The following is a 21,659-nucleotide window of genomic DNA, read 5'->3' as shown; positions in this document are numbered from 1 at the left end:
TCGAGATGTTCTGTCCTCTTTGCCGACCATTCAGCTGCCAGTCTTATCCATCAGCCATCATACCTTCCATCAACGCGTCCTGCCCATTCCCACGAATGTTATGTCCACTCGGTTAATGCGATGTTTCTTAACTTTGAGCATATTCCCTAATCCACGCAATCCCAAGCATTCCTCTTCCTGACTCTCAGAGTAATTCCTAACATGTTCCTCTCCATGACCAAAATTACTAGTTAAACACAACTATTTGAACCTAAAAGGCGGCGGATTAGTGCAGGTTGGAGTGTTTTTGTTTGAATTTTTTACAATGCACGTAATGAAACGCAACGTACGGATGGATATGCCTGAAGAATAACGTTTTCAATCATTGCACGCTACCTGCGATGACACATGGTTCAACAACATGGACATTGTGCATCACGGCTAAAGTGACGGTGCAGCACTTTAGCCCAGTGATGAATTGCAATAAATGAATTGGTACAATTCGAGTTTTCACGATTCAATTTAAGAATTGAGTCTTAGCAGGGGCAACCCCCCCTCCCCTCCATAATGTGGTGCAATCGGTAAATAACACGAACCGAGGATGGATCTACAGTATTTATTGTTCGACACTTGTAGAGTTGCGTTAAATCGATTTTAGTCGATGATTCCGATGCATTGCTGCAACGACGTCGCCACTGCACTCGCTCGCTGTACCACCGCACAATCGCCACTAGGCGGCAACAATTCCTCTTTACAAACATAAAACTCAACACTGTCACCTTAAAAAATGAATGATACATACGCCGCATAAGTAATAGGCGACGTTTCGAGCAATAACCACTTTCTTTGTAGCACATTTCCCGAAACTGTCCCCACTTTATTTAAACAAAAATAAGGTAGTGTCAGTGAAGAATGTGTTGCGTTTTGTTGTTCATTTTCCTCGTTGTAGCAGCAGCGTCACCCAAATAATCTGTAGACAGAAAAACCCCCCACAAACATCAGGTGTACCACTCTTTTAAGTTAAAGAGTCGCGATTCGATTCGGGTTCCCCCCTCCCTCCTCACTGATCCCATCTGATAGAGTTTACATGGAGTGCTCTAGCCAATAGCATATGGTAATGCATCCGCTAAAATTATTTGGTTTTATTTAACCAGGCAAGGCCCACTGAGCTCTATTGCTCTTTTCCATAAGCGACATGGCCACAAATGATAGCTTAACGAAGTGGCTTTATCACGTGGACATTTATAGCAGCCAAAAGACTCTAAAGTCTAAACGCATATTTCTAAATATGGACGGAAAAACCGGAGGACCCGGAGAAAAATCCACACGACCACAGAGAGAAAGAGGCATGCGAACTCCAAATATACAGGCATCAGGGTTCGGGATCGAACCCACGTGCTCCTGTACACTTGGCGAGGTGGTTAACATCTCGCCACCATGGCGCCCAGCATTTGTCTAACAAGTCCAACTCTACCGATGAGACCCAGAAGGTCAAACCCATTCCAGAGGTTGCGTGCTTAAACGGATGGTGCTTGATGATATCGGTCTGTCAAGCCAAGAGGCCGATAAATGTGGCGACATTTAATGGAGTTTTTACAATATATTTCCTATTCCCCATGATGTTCCATGACAACGTGTGGTGGATTTGTGTTAGTTGTGTGTAGTATGTGCGAGGAGGGTGACATCACAACATTGAAGGACCTGGGTTTGATTCTTGACTGGGGCGCCCTTTCTGCGTGCAGTTGGCACGTTCTTCCCCTGTTCTGCATTGGCTTTCTCCAGTTTCCTTCCATAGCTCAAACATTGTAACCGGTATTGTCCCAACATATTGCAATGCTGCAATAATGCTGCGCAGTACTGCAAGTTACTCAATTGAGGTTACGCACGAGGCGACATCGCCCACTTTCGCGAAAACGTGGATTTTACTCCACCGAACTCGCCCGGTAAACTTGCCGTCGCGCAAACGTTTGTCCAACGGTTCAAACCACACGCCAACATTGGCCCCAAAGTTGCCAAATTCACTGGGCAGCTGCCCGTGCCAACCAGTTTTGTGCATGGTCGTCAACCCACCCAATTTACAAGAACAGGCTCAAAACCAGCCGAAGGTTGCGAGATGACACGGTGCCCACGTAAACCGAAACACCGGACAAACCAAGACAACTCCAGCCTTCTTTCTGTTATGAAAGGCCGACGTTCCGCTTGTCTGTCAACTAAATTACATAAGCCTTTCCAGAAGGCCTGAATCAATAAGGTATAGAAAGTGGACCACCTCCTCACCCCGATGTGGGGGTAAAAAGTTGACCCCCCCCCCAAAAAAAAAGTTTTTACTCCCCCAACTGAAGAGATGTATTTTATAGGCATATATTCCTACATACAATGGTCAGTATCTGCTGATTATATTCCTACACACCCTACATACAAAAGTCAGTATCTGCTGACTAAAAATGAATTTATACGGCCACGAACCGCCGAAATTCTCATTAAAAAGTGCAACTGTAACTAATAACACGACGTCGTCACGTCTTTGACCAACTACAAGTGACACAATCGGTGTCAAATATTGTTGCCATGTATTCGCAACAGATAGAAATGTATCGTAATATTCAGGCACGATTAGTCCAATGCTGAATGAAGTCCTCCCCTGCAACAATCCACCTAGCAACCTGCTTTCTACGCACGAACTTATTTCATTGCTCCATCTCCTCGACGGATGTCACGCGAGTTTTGTGTCTACAAGAGTCTATTAGTATAGTGGCGTGTGAGACTTTGGCTTAAGTCAAACTTAGGCCGTAATTATCATAAATATTGGGGGGGACACATCCACCCCCCCCCCCCCCCCAATATTCAAATATGCTCAAAATGTCCCCACCATTAGATTGCTATACAAATATTTATGCTCATATGATTGTGGTTATGGTTGTATTTTATTAATCCCTAATCTCTGCCATTACATACAATGAAACAAGAAAATAAAAACAGCAATTTAATACAATACACTATTAGACATTATTGTAAAAAAAACATTAAAAGTCCATCTCATGTGTTAGTGAATTGTTTTTATATTTTAGGCAGGAAATTCGTTTTCAAATTTAGATTTCTTTTTCTGTGGGGGGGCCCAGACCCCTGGAAGATTTGGTCCCCCCCCCAATGTTGACTCCATGGCTACGGCCTTGAGTCAAACTAAGATACAATGAGACATCTCCTTTACCAGTGGCAAAATATAGTGATAGGTTTTTACCCTTTCAACTGGTACAAAAGCTGACACCTTTATACAAGGCATCATGTTTGCAATAACTACAACACAAGCAGTCAAAATGCAAACAAAAAGAAACAACTCTGATAATGAGATGCACTGTCCTTGAAGTTGATTGGTCCACACCCGAGACAGCTTTTCTTAGAGCCTAGTCTCCATTGGTGTTGGACCAGATGACGCCAAAAGGCGTACAACTCAAAAACAGTGCACTATCAGAGTATTGAGAGCTCGGGGTAAGCATTTACACTATGAGACCTCCTTTACCAGTGGCAAAATATAGTAATAGGTCCAACACCAATGGAGACTAGGCTCTAAGAAAAGCTGTCTCGGGTGTGGACCAATCAACTCCAAGGACAGTGCATATTATTATCATTATCAGAGTTGTTTCTTTTTGTTTGCATTTTGACTGCTTGTGTTGTGGTTATTGCAAACATGATGCCTTGTATAAAGGTGTCAGTTTTTGTACCAGTTGAAAGGGTAAAAACCTATCACATCAAACTAAGATGTTTCATAAAACACCTTCAGCGTGAGATTCACTTAATTTGTCACACAAGTTGAGGGAAAACCCAAGTGAAACTATTTCTGCAACTTAACCCGGGGGCTTAAACCGTGACATTTCAAACGAAAATGTTTTATCCCTCCATTGCCACAGAGCAAAAAAAGTGTCAATTGTTCGGCCTTTTTTTCGAGCCGGCGAGAAAACCCTGAGAGAAACTTCATCTAAAAACACTAAAGTCTGCCTCTAAAAACCCATTTTTCTTTCAACACATTTTGGAACGTTGATAATTTCCCTCCAAATTATAGTTAAAAAAAAACCTCTGACCTGGCACCGACCACCAAGCTTTCCGAGCCGTGCTATTACATTACGTAACCCGCACGCGCGCCCGAACGACGCGATTGGACCCCACGGCTGCAGCTTCGACCAATGGGCGTCGAGAAGGCGGCGTTCCGGTGCGCGCGCTTCCACCAATTGCGGGTGCGCTCGATGCGTTGTAGGGTTTCTAAAGCGAGGGGGTGGGGTGTGGTGGGTGGGGGTGAGCGAGGGGGAGGAGCGAGGAGGGGGAGGGATTTCGAGGGGGGGGCGGGGGGGATTGCGAGGGGGGGGGGGATTGCGAGGGGGAGGCGAGGGGGACAGCAAGGGGGGGGGTCGAGGGGGGGGTCGAGGGGGGGGGTCGAGGGGGGGGGGTCGAGGGGGGGGGGGGTCGAGGGGGGGGGTCGAGGGAGGGGGGTCGAGGGGGGGGGGGTCGAGAGGGGGGGTCGAGGGAGGGGGGTCGAGGGGGAGGGGTCGAGGGGGGGGTCGGGGGGGGGGTCGAGGGGGGGGGGTCGAGGGGGGGGTCGAGGGGGGGGTCGAGGGGGGGGGGTCGAGGGGGGGGGTCGAGGGGGGGGGGTCGAGGGGGGGTGTCGAGGGGGGGGTCGAGGGGGGGTGTCGAGGGGGGGGTCGAGGGGGGGTGTCGAGGGGGGGTGTCGAGGGGGGTGTCGAGGGGGGTGTCGAGGGGGGGTGTCGAGGGGGGGGGTCGAGGGGGGTGTCGAGGAGGGTGTCGAGGGGGGGGGTCGAGGGGGGGGTGTCGAGGGGGGGGTCGAGGGGGTGGGGTCGAGGGTCGAGGGGGGGGTCGAAGGGGGGTTCGAGGGGGGTGGGGGTCGGGGGGGTGGGGTCGAGGGGGGAGGGGGTCGAGGGGGGGGGGGTCGAGGGGGTCGGTCGGGGGGAGTCGAGGGGGGGGGGTCGGGGGGAGTCGAGGAGGGTGTGAGGGGGGAGCGAGGGGGGGGGAGCGAGGGGGGGGGAGCGAGGGGGGGGAGCGAGGGGGGGGAAGCGAGGGGGGGGCGAGGGGGGGGGAGCGAGGGGGAGGGGAGCGAGGGGGGGGTGCGAGGGGGAGGGGAGCGAGGGGGGGTGCGAGGGGGAGGGGAGCGAGGGGGGGGGGCCGAGGGGGGGGAAGCGAGGGGGGTGCGAGGGGGAGGGGAGCGAGGGGGGGTGCGAGGGGGAGGGGAGCGAGGGGGGGTGCGAGGGGGAGGGGAGCGAGGGGGGGGGCCGAGGGGGGGGGAAGCGAGGGGGGGTGCGAGGGGGAGGGGAGTGAGGGGGGGGTGCGAGGGGGAGGGGAGCGAGGGGGGTGCGAGGGGAGTGAGGGGGGGGGCGAGGGGGGGCGAGGGGGGGGCGAGGGGGGGGTGCCAACTCAGCAGCGCCGACGGTGGCGGGTGGGGGGAGGTCGAAGAGGAGGAGGAGGGGGAGGAGCCGAGGGGTCGCCCCGTCCAGTGAGAGAACAATAGCGACGGCGGCTCCCTCTTCATTCTATCGGCGGACGGACCACCGCTCATTGCCCATCACCACCACCACCCCCCCGCCGCCGCCGTCGTCATCATCTTGTGGTTGTCGCTGCTGCTGCTGCCGCTGTGTGTCCATCAGCAGCGCGCGAGTTGAGCGAATCGCCGGCGTGAGGGAGCAGGGGGGCCGAGGAGAGCCGCTGTCGTTGCTGCTGCTGCCGCTGACAGCGCCAGCGGGTTGGGGACGGGGTCAGCGCGGGCTGGACCCGGGCTTCGCCTTCCCCATCACCACCACAACCACCACCACCACAACCACCACCACCACGACAACCACCACAACCACCACCACCACCACAACTACCACCACCACCACAACCATCACCACCACAACCACCACAAGCATCACCACCACCACAACTACCACCCCCACCACCACAAGCATCACCACCACCACCACAACCATCACCACCACAACCATCACCACCACAAGCATCACCACCACCATCACCACCACCCCCACCACCACCACAACCTTCCCCGTCACCACCACAACCACCACAACAACCATCACCACCACCACCACATGGCCGCGATGTTTCCCCCCTACAGCTGCTGCTACTGCCGCCTCTACTCGGCCCGCGTGGGCGGCACGGGGCTGTGAAGACGAGCCGTGGCCTCCTGCGCGCATCGCCGCGCTCTGCGTGATATTTGCCGAGCTGGCGGTCGTGGTTTTAGTGGTATCGTGCAGTGGTTATCGTAGTAACAGCACTGGTAACAACAACAGCAGCAGCAGCAGCAAGCAGAGCTGTCGTGAACGTCAAGGACAGAAACTTGAACGGGCAGCAGTAGCAGCAGAAAGCAACAAGCAGTACAGTAGTGACATCAACAACAGGAACTTCAACGGCAACAGCGGTGGTAGTGAGATTTGTAGCAGCAGTAACAGGAATAGCAACACGAACAGCGGTGAGAAAGGATCAATGTAGCAGCAGTGACAGCACTGGCAAGAGTATAAACATCTACGGTAGCAGCGGCAACTTCGCCATCAAACGCAAAGCAACAACAGCGAACATCAAAAACGCCATCGATATTAATAACAAAGAAGGGAGGCTTGGGCAAGAAGACATCGCGACGAAGTTGAGGAAGGTCCCGTTAACCACTCACACACTCACGAGACATCTCAAAGCCGCCAACAAACATCATCAACCACTTCTCAAAACGCGACAATTCCATCTGCCGTCCAACGTGGTGGAGCTTCCTTCCACCACCACCACCATGGCAATGTCCACCACCACCACCCCCAGCACCACCATCAGCAACAACATCAGCACCACCATCAGCAGCAGCAGCAACATCAGCAGCAACAGCAGCAACGCTTCGGGCCCTCTCTCCATCGGGAGGGCCACGAACGGCGGGCCTGGGTTGATGATGGCCCCGTGCAATCGGTACCCTTCCACCACCACCATCATCAACAACAGCGTCAGTAGCAGCAGCAGTAACAGCAGCGCCCTGACCTGCGTGGCTGCTGGGTCTGGCAGAGAGGTCACCACGGGGGTCACCACGGGGGTCACCTTCCAGCTGCAGATCGGCCTGGCCCGGGAGACGGTCACCGTGGAATCTGCAGAGCCGCCGGGATCGTCAGCCGTGCGGAATCTCGCATGCGCTGTCGTCGATCAAAAGGTTTGAGATGGGTTTTAAATTTCCACCCCCCCCCCCGTATTTTTGTACGGTGAAATTGAGTAAAAAAAAAATTTGAGGTCTATATTGTCGTTACAGACGTTTTCAATACGTGCAAAAAATGTGCCCTGTTTGATAGTTGTTTTTTTGACCCTTTTATCTGGCTTTATTTTGGTGATTTCGAAAAGTTTTTGGGTTTGGCCATGTTTGTTGTAGTACGGAGTTAGACTGATGGCCTTAATCTAAGTTGTTTTGTGGTTGTTGTTGTTGTTTGACTTGCATCCCACTGGGATTTTTGCACACAGCGTTGGTGTACGGTGCTTTTTTTCTGGAATATTTTGCTGTCTTTTCTTGGATTTTCTGTTTGTACTTAGTCACATAGTCACTTTAAGATGTTTTCTTGTTCATGTTTTTGTTTGTTGCGGTTGTATCCGATTCAAGAGCCGAATGGCTCACAGGGCTATACCTAATCAATGAACTTGAACTTATCTGGCAACAAAACTGACACATTTTTTACAAGGAGTCATGTTTGCATTGACCACAATACCTGCGGTCGGAATGCAAACAGAAAACACAACTCTGATAATGTATGCACTGTCCTTGAAGTTGATTGGTCCACACCTGAGACAGCTTTTCTTAGAGCCTAGTCTCACATGGTGTTGGACCAGATTACGGTACCGGTTGTGTTTCTCTCTTGTGATGGGACTTTTGTTTAGGGTGAACGTTGATATTTATAAGGGCACGGGGTGACTTTTGTTTAGGGTGAACGTTGATATTTATAAGGGCACGGGGTGACCACTAAAATCTGTAATAAGTGAGGCTCGGATAAGGGGTTGTCGGGTATTATTATAGACAGAGATCCATAGAGATCCATAGAGATCCATAGAGACCCACAGAGATACATAGAGACCCATAGATATAGCATACCTGTCAACCCAAACAGTTTAACCCGTATTCTTGTACAGGGAAATTGAGTTTTAATTTTTTTTCTTAGTTTGTGTTTCTTCCTTTTTTTAAGATGAACGTTGAGATTTATAAGGGCACGGGGTGACCAATAAGGTCTGAATTGGTCTATAATAAGGTACTGTAGGCACTGATAAGGGGTTGCAGGTCTGGATTAATGTGAGTTGTGTGTTGGACAAACTATTTAAACTTGTAAACTAAACTTTCTTTGATTTGAAGCTTTCATGACTGCAGGAATCCATACTCTTTGGTTCTTTCGGTAAAGTCACGTAGGTATAAAATTGTATACCTACGTGACTTTACCGAAAGAACCAAAGAGTATAAACTTTATTTATGTTACCAAGGTGAAGGCCCACCGAGACCGTGTCGCAAATTATAACCTCCAACGAAGTTGGCTTGTCGTCACGTGGACATTTCTAGATGCCAGCATACTCTGCTGTGATGTTAATTCGAAATGTGGAGGGGAAAACCCGGAGGACCTGAAGAAAAATCCACGCGACCACGGGAGGAGAGAGATGCAGACTCCAAATATATAGGCGTCAGGGTCCGGATCGAACCCACGACCTCCTGTATATCCGGCGAGGTAGTTACATGCGGTGGTTGTGATGGTGAGTGAATGTTTGTGTGGTAGGCAAGTCATAATCTGAATGTATTTATACTGGAGGAATCCGATGAGTTATGAAGCTCATTTTCACAGATGTCCAGTAATTGATGTGTAAGTGGCCCTTAAAGATCTTCTGTTGTCTGTGTACAGTATAACTCAAATGGATTTCTGTTGATAGTGAATTTGCCGGCTTCTTTGGCATAGCAATTGAAATGACATTTCAATGTCGTTTCATGGTGAATGGTGGCTCTTAAGGTTCTGATGGGATATATGGTACACGCTACTGTATATACCACCGTAATTTAAGTTACATTTTCAGTTTCGTATTGTGCCATGGTGATGTTGAGCATAAATGTCAATATCACCTCTTTACATGGTCATAGTGAGTGGTTAGCCCTGAAGGATGTTCTGGGAACTGTGGCATAAAAAAAACATGTTGATATAGCTTCATTGTGATTGTGAGTGGTGCTTAAGAATCTGCTTGGATCTGTGGGGCATAAAACCTCAAGTTGAAATAGTTTCATGGCCATGGTGCGTGAATGGGTGAGATGCGTTCCATTTTGCTGGGATTAGTTTAATTTTAGTGACGAGTGAATGGGAAAGTGAGCGACTCCTTAACAAACTGGGAGTTGTGAAATAAATAACTTAAGCTCAAGTAAAATTATGAAAAGTTTTTACCCTCTCTGGCAATAAAACAGGAAGTGTGAAGATGTTTAAACACCAAATAGAAGGCTTTTGGAAGGCATCAAGTCTGCATTAACCACACGTGCTTGTGGCAAAACATGCAAACAAACATGCTCTGATCATTGTATGTACATTGTGTTTGAAACGGATTGGCCTACACCAATGTTAGACCAGAGAGCGCCAAAAGGCGAACAGTAGAAAGACAATGCAGCTTTTTTGATACTGCCAAAAGAGGTCTCATAGAAAGTTAATTTGAAGTGGTTTCAATGACACGTGGAGTGATTTGGCGAGTTGGTGAGCGAGTGATCGTTTAGAATCTGCTCTGGGTCTATGGCATAAGTGGAGTGGAATACAGTACATGTATTTAATGTGTCATTTAAAGCAGTGAATGAAGGGGAAAATCACTTTAGATGTTTTACGCATATGGTCACTGGCATGTCTGACTTAAAATAACTTGCGTTGAAACTGCGTTTCCTTCGTTTTTCAAGTTAAGGTGTTTATTGAACCAAACCTCTGAAATGCGGCTGCAGGATGTCATCCTGGGCTTCACTGGCCTAAAACAACAAGTTAATATTTCTCTTGGTTTCTTATCTATACCAATGTAAACGAATGTGTTCTTGTAAGTTAAGGACATTTTTCCAATTAAGTCGTTTCAATCTAGAGGAAATATTTGCTTAACGTGGTGTGTACGTAACTGGTCACTACAGTCGGTGGTCGAAAAACACTTAAGCGTAAACGTCATATAAAGTTGGTGTACTCTTGCCGAAAGAACACTCGGGGCTATGTTCTTAATTATAACAGAGAGACGTATAAACTGACGTTTCAGGTAATGGTCCTTCAAAGATCGAGTTGCTTATGGGTGGAGAGCGCACTTTTTACTCTGGTGCCTTGAAAACTGTGCAGGGAGCTGATGTGAACAGTTTTGAATTGATATACGATCAGTTTTTTTCCCCATTAGCAGATACGGTAATGTGTTATCGGCAAACACCATCTTCTTATTTACACAGTCACAGTCTCTCAGGGTTTATTTGCCACTCAATAATTGTTGAGTGGAAAATGCCCGTCCATGTCACTTCAAGCCTGTTCTTATGGCTTTGTTTGAAGACTGCATACCACGTTTTGACAAGTCAACAGTGGATGTGACATGCGCCCTTACTGGCCACTGCCATATCAAGGCGGAATGTCCACCAGTTGTATAAAGAAGAGCACAGAGCCACACTTGTTTGATCAGCGAAACCTGCTTTCACTTTTATTTAAGAATATGATTACAAGACCGGTTTGTGATAAGTCAGCGGTGCTTGGTCTTGTTGATAAACTGGCAACTGCCATAAGAATGTGGAATTCCCACGAGTAGCTCAGAGCTGTGTATGCGAGATAAATGCCATCCCACGCTCGTGTGAGCGGTAAATTGCTCCTAAACGCAAGGCCCAGTTGAATAGGTTTGGAATGCAATGGTGACCTCTCAACAACATTTACAGTTGCTACGGAATATAACTTAATATTTAATGCAACGCTTCTCCAAAATCCTGAATATTCACAATGCATTTTAGGGACCTTGTTAATAATAATAATGATTTAAAGTTATTTGTTAGTACACTGTTGGGTGAAAGCCACCCACTTGTCATAGGGGTTGTTGTATTTTAATTTATCGTGGCAAATTCAAATCAAACTTGGCCAAGGACAGGAATGGAATACAACTCTCTGGATTTGCAGGGCAGTTTGTGAACCACACGGAACCACAGCTTCGCCACTCTCCCCACTCCTCAACCTTCGTTATGTTTAGTGACATCCAATTACATTTCGTGGAATTGAACGTATTTGAAACAGCTGATTGAACATAGTGTAATCGTGGGCATCACTCTTGAGGTTACATTTTTGCCGTGTCGTGGAATGTTTTTTTCATTTGTGTTGGGATGCACACGTGAGTTTATTGACACATAAAACAACCATAAGTGTGGATGGTGAAGAGCCACAATTGATCTGTATTATACCTTAAATAAACAGTCAAGAGCGATGGTGACGGCTCTTGTACCGTGAAAGTCAAACGAGCAGGCTCCACTTTCCCGTGTGGCACTAAATTATTTTTTATTATTTCTGCAGGTGTAACCACATTTTCCACCCCTCTATAAGTTGTATTGTTTTTACACATGAAGTGGTCCATGCCATACGAATCCAATGTGTAGCTTGAACCATGTTTAATTAATCTAGCCCTTATGTCATTCGGCAGGAGGTTCAGTGAGGAGTTGTTTTTTTTCCTAATGACAGCCACCACATAAATCACTGTTCGGACACTGTGGGTGTTGACCACGAATTTGGACAAGTAAAATAATTATATCGTACTGTAGGTGAAAGGGACGATCAGCGTCAACGCCTAAAATGACCACATACTTGAGTTCCAGAGTGGAACAACTTACATAATAAGTGTATTCTCATGGATCAGGAAAGTAAGGTTTGGACTAAAAAACACATGGTTGATAACACGGCCACCAGGTCCACCGCAACTCCGATTAGCACGGTTCGCTACGTACGATTCGAAAGAAGTTCAACGTAAATACACGTAATAATAAGTTGTGCTTATCTAGAAACATGGGCGATGCCTAGAGTGAAGAACGATTTTAACATGGCCAGCATTGAACTCAACCCAACTGAATCAGATGTTTTGTCGGAAAGCATGGACTTGATTCAGAGGGTCTCGCCAGAGTGGAACACTCTTCCTTCCGATATTAGGAAGCCACTGGAGCTATGCACTTTTTAAATCTAGATTCAAAACTCATTTATTGAGAGCTGCTTTGTGTGTTTCGTTTGTTGTCCTTCCCCCCGTGCCTCCGATAAGCATGGTTGGCTACGTACGGTGCGAAAGAAGTTCAACATACATACGAAACACACCCACTAATGCCACTATGTCATGCCGCTGTTTTTTTCTTCTAATTGGCAACCACCGTTTAGTTTAATCGTGAGCTACAGACCTAAGCAAAAAAAAAGTTTGATAACAATGCCAGGTATTGTATAATAGCCATGTAGCAGTTGAACCCACAAGCGATTTAGTAAATCGACTTGATTTGGGATTGCAATTCGATTCAGTAAATGAAAAATTTTGTTATTTAAATTTTATCATCTTGTTTTGTTATGAAAAAAAAGTATTTTAATTGTCTTGTTATTACAGTTTAGTGTGTTCCAGTAGCCTAAATGTAACACCGTCTTATTTGCAATGATTGTTCATTCTCCATGCCTACCATTTAATGCATGTACAAAGCAATTTTAATCTAGGAGTCAATACGCCTGTAACATGCGATACTGTTAGGTGGCCAGGTGCCTCAGGGCTGGCATTGCCGAAATCCTAACTTCAAATCCAAGAAGCTCCACGTTTCTCCAGTGTAGTTGATGCTCTCAGCCCGGACACCAATAACCACAAACATAACTTTGTTCTGCACTTATTTAACAAAGGACATAATTCCCAGTGACAGATGGATTGGGGAAAGTGCCGCCACCGCCTCCTCCGTTAATTAAATAGACCTCGGAGGTGGCTCTGTGATGTCCGCTTCTGCGGGCTGTCATCTGACACGAAGGGTTGCACTGCTCTGCGATAGATCCGAATGTATTCTTCGTCTGGTGAGACCGGCATTGATAGCGCAATCAGGATGAAATTGTGGAAAAAGACAAAATAATTGTAAATCGTAATCACCGTACAAATTACGTGTGGGTACACTTTACAGTGTAGGGTAGCATGCACATCGCAACCTGTGAACGTTCCCATGGCCATCTTCCAGTTCATTCTTTAAACAGGTTTTCTTGCCGTGTAATTTTTTCCAGATGCCCCTCGCTTGCAGCCCTCCTCAAGCTTCTTTAAAAGCGTTGCGTTTGTTCGCGTACAAAACGGGCTTGTAACCACGAAATCCCTGCTCGGAGGTTTTTTTCCACCCCCCCCCACTCTCCTCCGTCTCCAAACACATTAATTAGACATGCAACTTTGAGAGGGAAATTCTGTACTGTACATCAATACACGTGTGTATGTGTATTCTACATGTGTGTGTCCATTGAGGCTGTGTACTACCAAAGAGAGAGGTGCCTTCAATCCTTGACCAATTAGAAACATAGCCGTTGGAGTCTGTCCAGGCAGGAAAGGGTTATGCCATGATGTAAGTTTCCTGTGGTATAGTACCCAACGTCAATGAGTTTTGGGACCGTCGGTTCAACGCGGATGTTTATTTATTGGATCTGTGGTCTAAGCCGCTTAGCGTTGGCATTGAGAGAGTGACGGGCAGCGCTTTTGGCTGTGTCAAGCACAGTGCAACGTTTACAGCGCCGTGTTTTAAATGGTGAAAGAAAAAGAGGGAGGGAAGAGGAAAGTGAGCTCAGTAATTAATGAATAATTAAGCTTGAGCTAATTCAGCCTGGCGGTGAGTGCGGCGTGCCATGAGCCTGGCGACCTGAGTTCGATCCTTGGACGTGGCTAACGTCCGTGGCAAGTGGATAACCAATGTAGTGAAGTATGGTCAAACGACCCCTACAACTGACATGGTGTGGGGACGCATTTATCCAGCAGTGGATTGTTAAAGGCCTGAAAATAAATCCACTTTGTGGTTTCCACTTGGCCAGTAACTATTAGCCCCCCCCCAACTCAATTTGGTGAATTGTCATAATTCAAGGTCACGATTAAATTCATGATTGGATTCTCTTTTAATCTCATTCTCATCTTGTCAGTCTTGTTTATGTTTTTTTTTACGTCCCGTGCAGCTTTTATTCACTCCATTTACCTAATTATAACATGAGCAAATGATCATCAAAAACATCGGTTATGCAGCATTTAATTATCCAACGCATGGTTCAACGCATGTATCTTGAGCGTTAGAATTGCGTTAAACCGATGCGTAGGTGCAGCATTGTCACAACGCAAAATTGTCTCATCTGGTACCGGTTGGATGTATGATAAATGTATCTTAAAACCCAGCTGGATTTTGTCAACCGGGTGGCCCGGTGCTTGGCGTGCCGTGCCTGACACCCCGCTGGTTTGTACGAGTTCCACGGATTGATTCTTGTTGTTGCCCACCATGTAACACCACAGCCATGTTGTTGCCAAAGCCAACTGTCAGCTATAAAGCATTTAGGTGATTCTACAGACCATTTTACATTGTTTCCAGGTGTAGGCCTTTGCGTGCCAGTGCTAGACCCTGAATGCCTGATTTCAAACGATTTCCGCGGTTAAATTGTGGCCATGTGGCCCAACGGTTAGAGTGAAATGCTCGCAATATGAAGGTTGCGAGTTCAAATTCTGTTCGGGGACTGATTCGTTCCATTATGCCTTGAAGGTAAAAAACAACAGTGTCGCTTTAACGAAAATTCAGTGGTTCATGGAATTTCTACCACCTGGCTCAGTGTTGTAAAGGGAGGATACCAATTATCCCATTTTCATTTCCATCATAATTTTATGAAAAAAATGGATCTTCGTTTTGACTACTTTCCAGAGCAGACATTGTTTAACGATCCTTTTGACCATCCTCTGCTGTATTAGGGCCGTTCCATGCGGTGTGGGTCGTGGGGGTTTTTTGACCAAACGTCACCCGCTGGTAAAAGCAGGGGCCATAGATGTCGGAGCATTGTGCAGTGGAGTACAGGACTCGCCCGATGTAAGAAAGGAACCTCCAGTTGCATTTGGCCTAGTCCTACGGTGACATCGTAAGAGCCGCGTTTTGTTGTTGTTTGTCAAAACTTTGGGCAGATTGAAGCGAGGCCAGGGCACTCTGTTTTGCCCGCCTGTGCATTCATCCCTGGCACCGCGCAAGCATGAATGGGGGCCCATTGATTGTGACCCCAGGTGGCGTTTGGTCATCGGCAGCGTGAGTGTCGATGCTGTTCTGCCGTTGGAAGTGCAGGCGTTTTGAATTCTGTTCTTCTCAGAAGTGTATCTCCCTCAAGCTGGGCAGTATGGGGGACCCTGGAGAAGAACGAAGGGCACTTGGCAACGCCGCGCTTCCTATTTAGAGTGCGGTACCATATGTTGTAGGACGGGAAGAAGTTTCGCGTGCATTTTTGGTCGAAGCGAAGTGAGAAGTCGTTACGACCACCACTTCTCATCGTCGCTTCCTCCATTCTGCAAGGTTGTGCAGTTGTTGCAAAGTCAACACCTGACCCCCAAGGTCCGCTCTTATACGAGTCTACGTGAACGGCCAACTTGAGTCGACTCAAATCCCACCGAGTAGGCCGGATTTTCTCCCATAACTCAAGTGGGTGAACAATCTCGAGTTTTGTAAAAAAAAAACAAGTGGTGTTAGTATAATTCTCCGAGTTACTCAAGTTATCACGTCAGTTGGTCAAGCCACTACCCCAGATGTAAGACTAATCATTGGCACCATGTAGAGCGTTTTAATTTTTTACTGTTTTTGCAACGTGTTTCCGCTCAGCCTGAATTATGATGTTGGAATCCAGGCCATGAGAAACTGAAAATAATTTGTCCGGGATGATTCAGGGGCCCTCTCTGAATTGGCAGCCAATTTGAGTTTTGTCTGAAAGCATGGATACGGGATGTTGGGGATGCGGGGTTGGCAACTTAAAATTTTCTACTCGAGTTATGTACACAGACTATTACATTCTCATTATCACCAGCTTCTCGCTCGAATAACAATGGTCTTCCCTTTGTTATTCATTGTGACACCGCTGGCTGTTTGGGGTTTTCCACCTTCAGTTGCCAGCCTGGGTGCCACTCGAGTGCTCACCTCGGTAACCTGCCCTCCTCCATCCTGCGCACATGTCCCACCCATCACAAACACACTATCACATTCTAATCATCATCACCACAACACCAGGCTCTCACTTTTGGTCTTCCCCTTGTTGCACAGTCATCACGTGTCCATCAAGGACCGCTCTTAAAGTCATCATCATCATCACCACCACTTGTTCATATTTGGATTTTTCCCCATTGGTTGGCATATTCTTCTTGGTTGCCACTCCACTGACTGCCTTGGTGGCATGACCTCCTTTATTCTGCGCAAAATGTCCCACCCAATGTAACCGACTTGAGAGACAGTCTTTCAATTTCGCTTCACTTTAATGGGAGGGGCGAGGGCGGGGAGAAAGAAACAAGAGAATTTCCAGATGACCGACTGCTCCCTTTTGCTGCAGATTAATGTTTGTTGCATAAAAATGTATGCGCCACCCATACCTCGAGCGGAATGAAACACGCACACACACACATTGGGGAACCTGTTTTGATGGTGACAGCCATGGCCGGCGTTCCCCAAGGCGTTGAAATGTTTTCTCTCTGTCTTGTCGGGTAACAACAAAAAATGGATTAAAAAAAATTCACGGAATTAATGGGAGCATGGCTAGAGTGGAGGCTTTGCAACGCAATTGGATGGCAGGGATGCAATGATTCATTCTCCCCTGGTGAGGCGATGATTCGTCATCATTCGAAGTTACAGTTAGTGTCGAGAATGACTTGATTTTTATGTCTAGTTTGTACGGTCTCATTTCTTCTTGTCTATCTCGTTTGTGTTGTCCGTCTTGTTTGAGCTACCTTACTGTGTCTCATTCGTTCCGTTAGCCTAAAGGTATAATTTGCATTCATTATAAATAATAATTTATTCTATGCATGATTCAATGCATTTATTATAATTGTAAATAATCTTTTTCAATGTTTATATTATTACATGCTTCGTGGATTATATCCCATTTCCCCCAACTTGGATAGGGGGAATCCTCGCTGATACCCAAATCACCATTAATGTGCCCCGCCTCATCAAGATTTCTACAGATGAAATGGGCCTTACCAATGCAAATTATTATTATTATATGTGTAGGGCTTCTCCCAAGTGGTCTGGTTTCCTCCCACACAAAGCTACTATTGGTCAAACATTCTCATTGCAGGCGCCCTGCTGGAAATGTGTTGACTCAATCAGGCTTTGCTGGGTAAATAATCGCCATCATTATCGGTTGGAAGCGACTTGCTGTGGCAACTCTCGTATGGACACTTTGCTGCAGATGTTGGGTGCACGCGTGGCTGATGTTGCAACGAAAAGGGCCCTTTGGCGTGTCGTGGGAACTCGCCCACATTGCACACACTCGCGCAGTGACGCATTCCGCGCCGTCCGGATCTTCGGATGTATTGTCACTTTCTCAAAATCGGTTATTATTGTGTGAGCTTCGTTTTTTTATCACACATCCGCACATTTAACTGCAGATAGGAAGGAAAAAATACGCATGAAGGGAAGTGATACAGCATTGAGTAAAATACTTGCGCTGGGTGTAGAGTGCGTGTGCATGTGTGTGCTTTGCTCACACGTGGGGGGGGAGTGGTAGTGTCGTGGTTTGCGCGCTGCACTACGAGCCCAGCGACCCGAGTTCAATTCCCGCTCGTGGCCAATGCCAGTGACGATGATCTGAGCCGGTCCTAGGCCTCCCCTAATTCGACTCAGTCTCAAATAAGCACCTGTTACGCACGGGAAAATGTGTTTAAAAAAACCATTACTATAAAAGCGCACATTCTGTGCGATTTGCATCCAATTACTTAACCGTCACAAACAGTCATAACACAAAGGCGGTCAGACGTGGTGCTGGCCATCCATCTCCTCGTGTACTGTGCCGGCCTTCATAGGTGCTCACTCACAGAAGTTGCCCTAACAGTGGTTAAGACTATATCGGGGATCTTTGTCTTTACTCACAAGGGCTTCTCAAGCTCCGGTCCACATATGTCAGCACGGCACAGGTTTCCCTAATTCCCAGCCACCATTCACTTGCAACGTGTAACAATTAAATGTCTGTACAAATGTGAATAGTTGGATCGTGGTTATTGTGGTGTTTAGAGGAATTGAGTTTGAAAAGGCCAGCTGTTCAATAACACACACACAACATTCTCCACTCGACAGCACCACATTTGTCACAAAATGCCCAGCCGTCCCCTATATGGGTCCTACGAAAGAGTTTAATACATAAATAATGCTGTTGATTTACCAAGCAAAGTCTCGAGAATCATTCTCAGGAGGGTTCTCCATTGGGATGTTTGGTCGATAATCGCATCGAGTGTTTGGTTAGATGTGTGAGGAAAGCAGATGACCCGCAGAAAATGTAACGCGCATATTATGAGGTAACAATCAAAGCTCCGCTTAGAATCATGCAAAAATAAATATCTGCGCTGCCATCTTTCGGCGAACTCCCATCCCAGACCCACAACACCTGGTTATCTTTAGCAGTCTCCCATTGAAGCGCCAACCAGGCTCGGCTTTGCTTAGCTGCTGAAATGTGATTTGAGATTTGTGGTGCGCGTTGGGCGATTTCAGTCGTAGGTCCCAATTGTCACGTATGTCTGTATGTATGTATGTTGAACTTCTTTCGCACCGTACGTAGCCAACCATGCTAATCGGAGGTGCGGGCATATGGTGAATGTCTGAGCAGTGCTTTAAGTAATGGGACGTCAGTCAAGTAAATTGGTTGTCTAGCGGGCAAGGCAGGGCACTTATGTGGCCAGGCGGCTAGGCACCTAGGGGCAGGCAAGCACACAAGGGTGGGCATGCAGGCAGGCAGGACCCGGCTGGCCGACAGGAAAATAACATGTTTGTCACACATTGGGTCCCACACGGAAAGCGAGGTGGGACGTCCTGTGGGGAGGCTTCTCCCGCAGGAAATCGCTTTGCGCGCCCACTGGCTTAGCCTCTTCCCCGCGGCTCCTCCGTCCACCCCCCCCTCGTTCCATCGGCAGATGTGCGAGCCGATAGGCGGATCTCCTGTGTCGGCTCTGCTCAACGTGGGTGTCGAACTGCCAATTGTAAGCGTTGGACACGCGGTGATGTAAAAGTTTGATGATTTAATTGAGTTTTGTAAGCAAGAAGTGAATTTACACGTGTGTGCAAGAACGGATTATACACGAGTTATAAACATGATGTAGCTAATAGGTTTATACTCATTTGCATGTACAGTACTTGCCACGCAATTAAAAATTGCATGGTTTGTACGTAAAAAAAATTATTCTGTCCAATTATACAGTTTTGTTGACTCCATTAACCTAAATGTAACTTAAGAATATAATTTTCATATAATTCTTAAAAGTATAAAATGTATTCTCACTTGCACGTTTTAAAAAAAAATAGATTTTAATTGTATCGTTATGCGCCTTCCAGTTGTATTAAGGTCACTGAAGTCTACAGAAATGCAAACGACGCAGAACAAACGAGAAACAAAACAAAGATGTATAACCAACAAGATAAAGATTTGTCGGCCGTTGAATCAAATTTCGACCATTTTGTGACAGTTCATCGCTTCTCTGGGGCGGTGATTCGTTGTCGAGCGAGTGCCACAAAGATCACGCAACGCACTAATTGCCTAATCCTGCGTTGCTTCCGCTCTCTTTGATTTTTCTCTACCCTCTTTGTGTTTCAGGAGCATGTTTACGCATTCGCCCGTTTGCACAACGCGACGTGACAAAAATTGTTTAGCCTTTTCTATCGCCGCATTTAATGTTGGATAAGTTATATTTTTAAAAAGCGCCTTTTCAAAGATCACGCGACTTGCCGCCGTGGCGTTAAAATGTTTTAGTTTCCGGGCTTCCGCTAGTTTATTTGATTTACTTAGCTCTTGTTTTATTTATCGTACCCACCGTATTTTGCGCATGTCTCGCCGCCCGCTGCCTCCCGCCCGCCCGCGCGAGCATGCACGCCTACGCAGACGATTGCGTTAGCGCCACAAGCAACCTGCTCCACTTCCCGGCTCTTTGAGCATCTGGTTGTTGATGTCCCCGGGTCTGCTTCCCCTCTTTCCTGTCGGTCACATGGGGTTCCGGCCCGGACGCCGGTAGAGAGTGTGGTCATTCCACTGCACTTGTCAGCCAAAACCTTGTGAGACCAAACACGGTGAAGCACTTGGCCCAAGTTTCGCTGGGTGCCGATGTTTGACTGTCCAAGCAGCATTTCCCAAACGTTGAGGTCATGACCCCAAAGGGGCACTCATGTCATTGTGCAGTGGGTGGTTGTGACTCCTAGTGGTATCATATCTTGCTGACCATCTTCAAGATGAATTTCGATTGAAAGCTTTCGTGACTGCAGGGATTCATATTCTTGGTTCTTTCGGTAAAGTCACGTAGAAGGGAACCAAGAATAACATCAAAATGCTTCATGGGCTAGCTCCTACCTACCACTCCACTCTCACCTGATTCTGCTGCCCTCCACAAACTCTTTAAACTGTGTGGTCGTGACTCTTAATGGTAGATATCTCTGACCATCTTTAAGAACCTTCATGGACGAGCTCCTGCCTACCTTAACCCCTCTCACCTCTTTCTGCTCCCCTCCACAAACTCTTCGATCTCTTCCCTCTCCTCACCTCACCGCCATGTATAAGCTTACAAGTCGTATTTCTTGAAATATGTGTCAGCCTTCAGGATAGCAGCAGTGTTCCCCACCACACTAAGGTATAGCCAAACAACCGGGATGACTACCATGGCATGGAGGAGGCCTTCAACCTAGCAGTGGATTGACAAAGCGCTGTCATTGAATGACTAAATGGAGGTGTGGGTGTGCCACCAACGTCACGGCAGGCATGTCACCCTTGGGGTAAATTGGCGTAAGTAGGATGCCCTTCTCCCGCGTGACAGCTCGCATGCAAAGCGTGCGATGGGTGACCACGCGCAAAACTATTTGTGATATTTCTCAATATTTGCACACAGGGGAGGGTAAATTCCTGCATCATCGGCTGGGAGTAGCTCACCTTTTTGCATAATTGTCCCGTAAGGTGTGCCTTGCCACCGTTTTTAAGTTTTGTTGCACTACAGCTGCAGCGTGAATTCATGTTTTTTTTTTTACCCGCAGCGCGATTCAACCCCAAAAACGAAACGGCCCTTGATGTGTAGATTACGCCCACCTAGGTTGATTTGTTCCAGTCTGCCCGACCAGAGTTTGAAGCTCCGTTTGCGATAAAAAAAAAAGTCTTTTAAATTCGAAGAGTCTTTTTGGTTCTTTCGGTAAAGTCACGTAGAAGGGAAGTAATAAAATAATAAAAATAAAACATAATAAAATAATTCTCACGACGTTTCGGCCACAACGCAAGCAGCCGTCCTCAGCTGTCTCCCCGACAGACCTGGTCTTCACCTGAAATTCGAAGAGTCGTGAACACTGCTGCTGCTGCACTCGAAGCGACGCCACCGCGCGCCGTGGCTCTCGTAAATTAAAATACTTCAATGCAATGAATTTCACAGGGCCATGCTATTTTAGTATGCTGGACCGTAACTGTAAAGCCTCATTTTTGTTTCATCTCAAGAATGAAGCCTCAAGC

General features: G+C 47.2%; 1 protein-coding gene across 1 annotated transcript in view; it reads left to right on the top strand.

Moving 5' to 3' along the window:
• The first annotated feature begins 5,555 nt into the window (after positions 1–5,555).
• The window catches only part of LOC144729623 (serine/threonine-protein kinase D3-like), a 39,717-nt gene continuing 23,613 nt past the window's right edge, over positions 5,556–21,659 (top strand). Inside the window, exon 1 of the mRNA XM_078610021.1 lies at positions 5,556–7,162. Coding sequence (XP_078466147.1) covers positions 6,758–7,162 — 405 coding nt within the window. The 5' untranslated portion in view covers positions 5,556–6,757. The remainder of the gene's footprint in view (positions 7,163–21,659) is intronic.

Source organism: Lampetra planeri, chromosome 33, assembly GCF_965212315.1.
Source record: "Lampetra planeri chromosome 33, kcLamPlan1.2.h2, whole genome shotgun sequence".
In the NCBI taxonomy this organism is placed as follows: Eukaryota; Metazoa; Chordata; class Hyperoartia; order Petromyzontiformes; family Petromyzontidae; genus Lampetra; species Lampetra planeri.
This window is presented reverse-complemented; position numbering and strand designations above follow the sequence as displayed.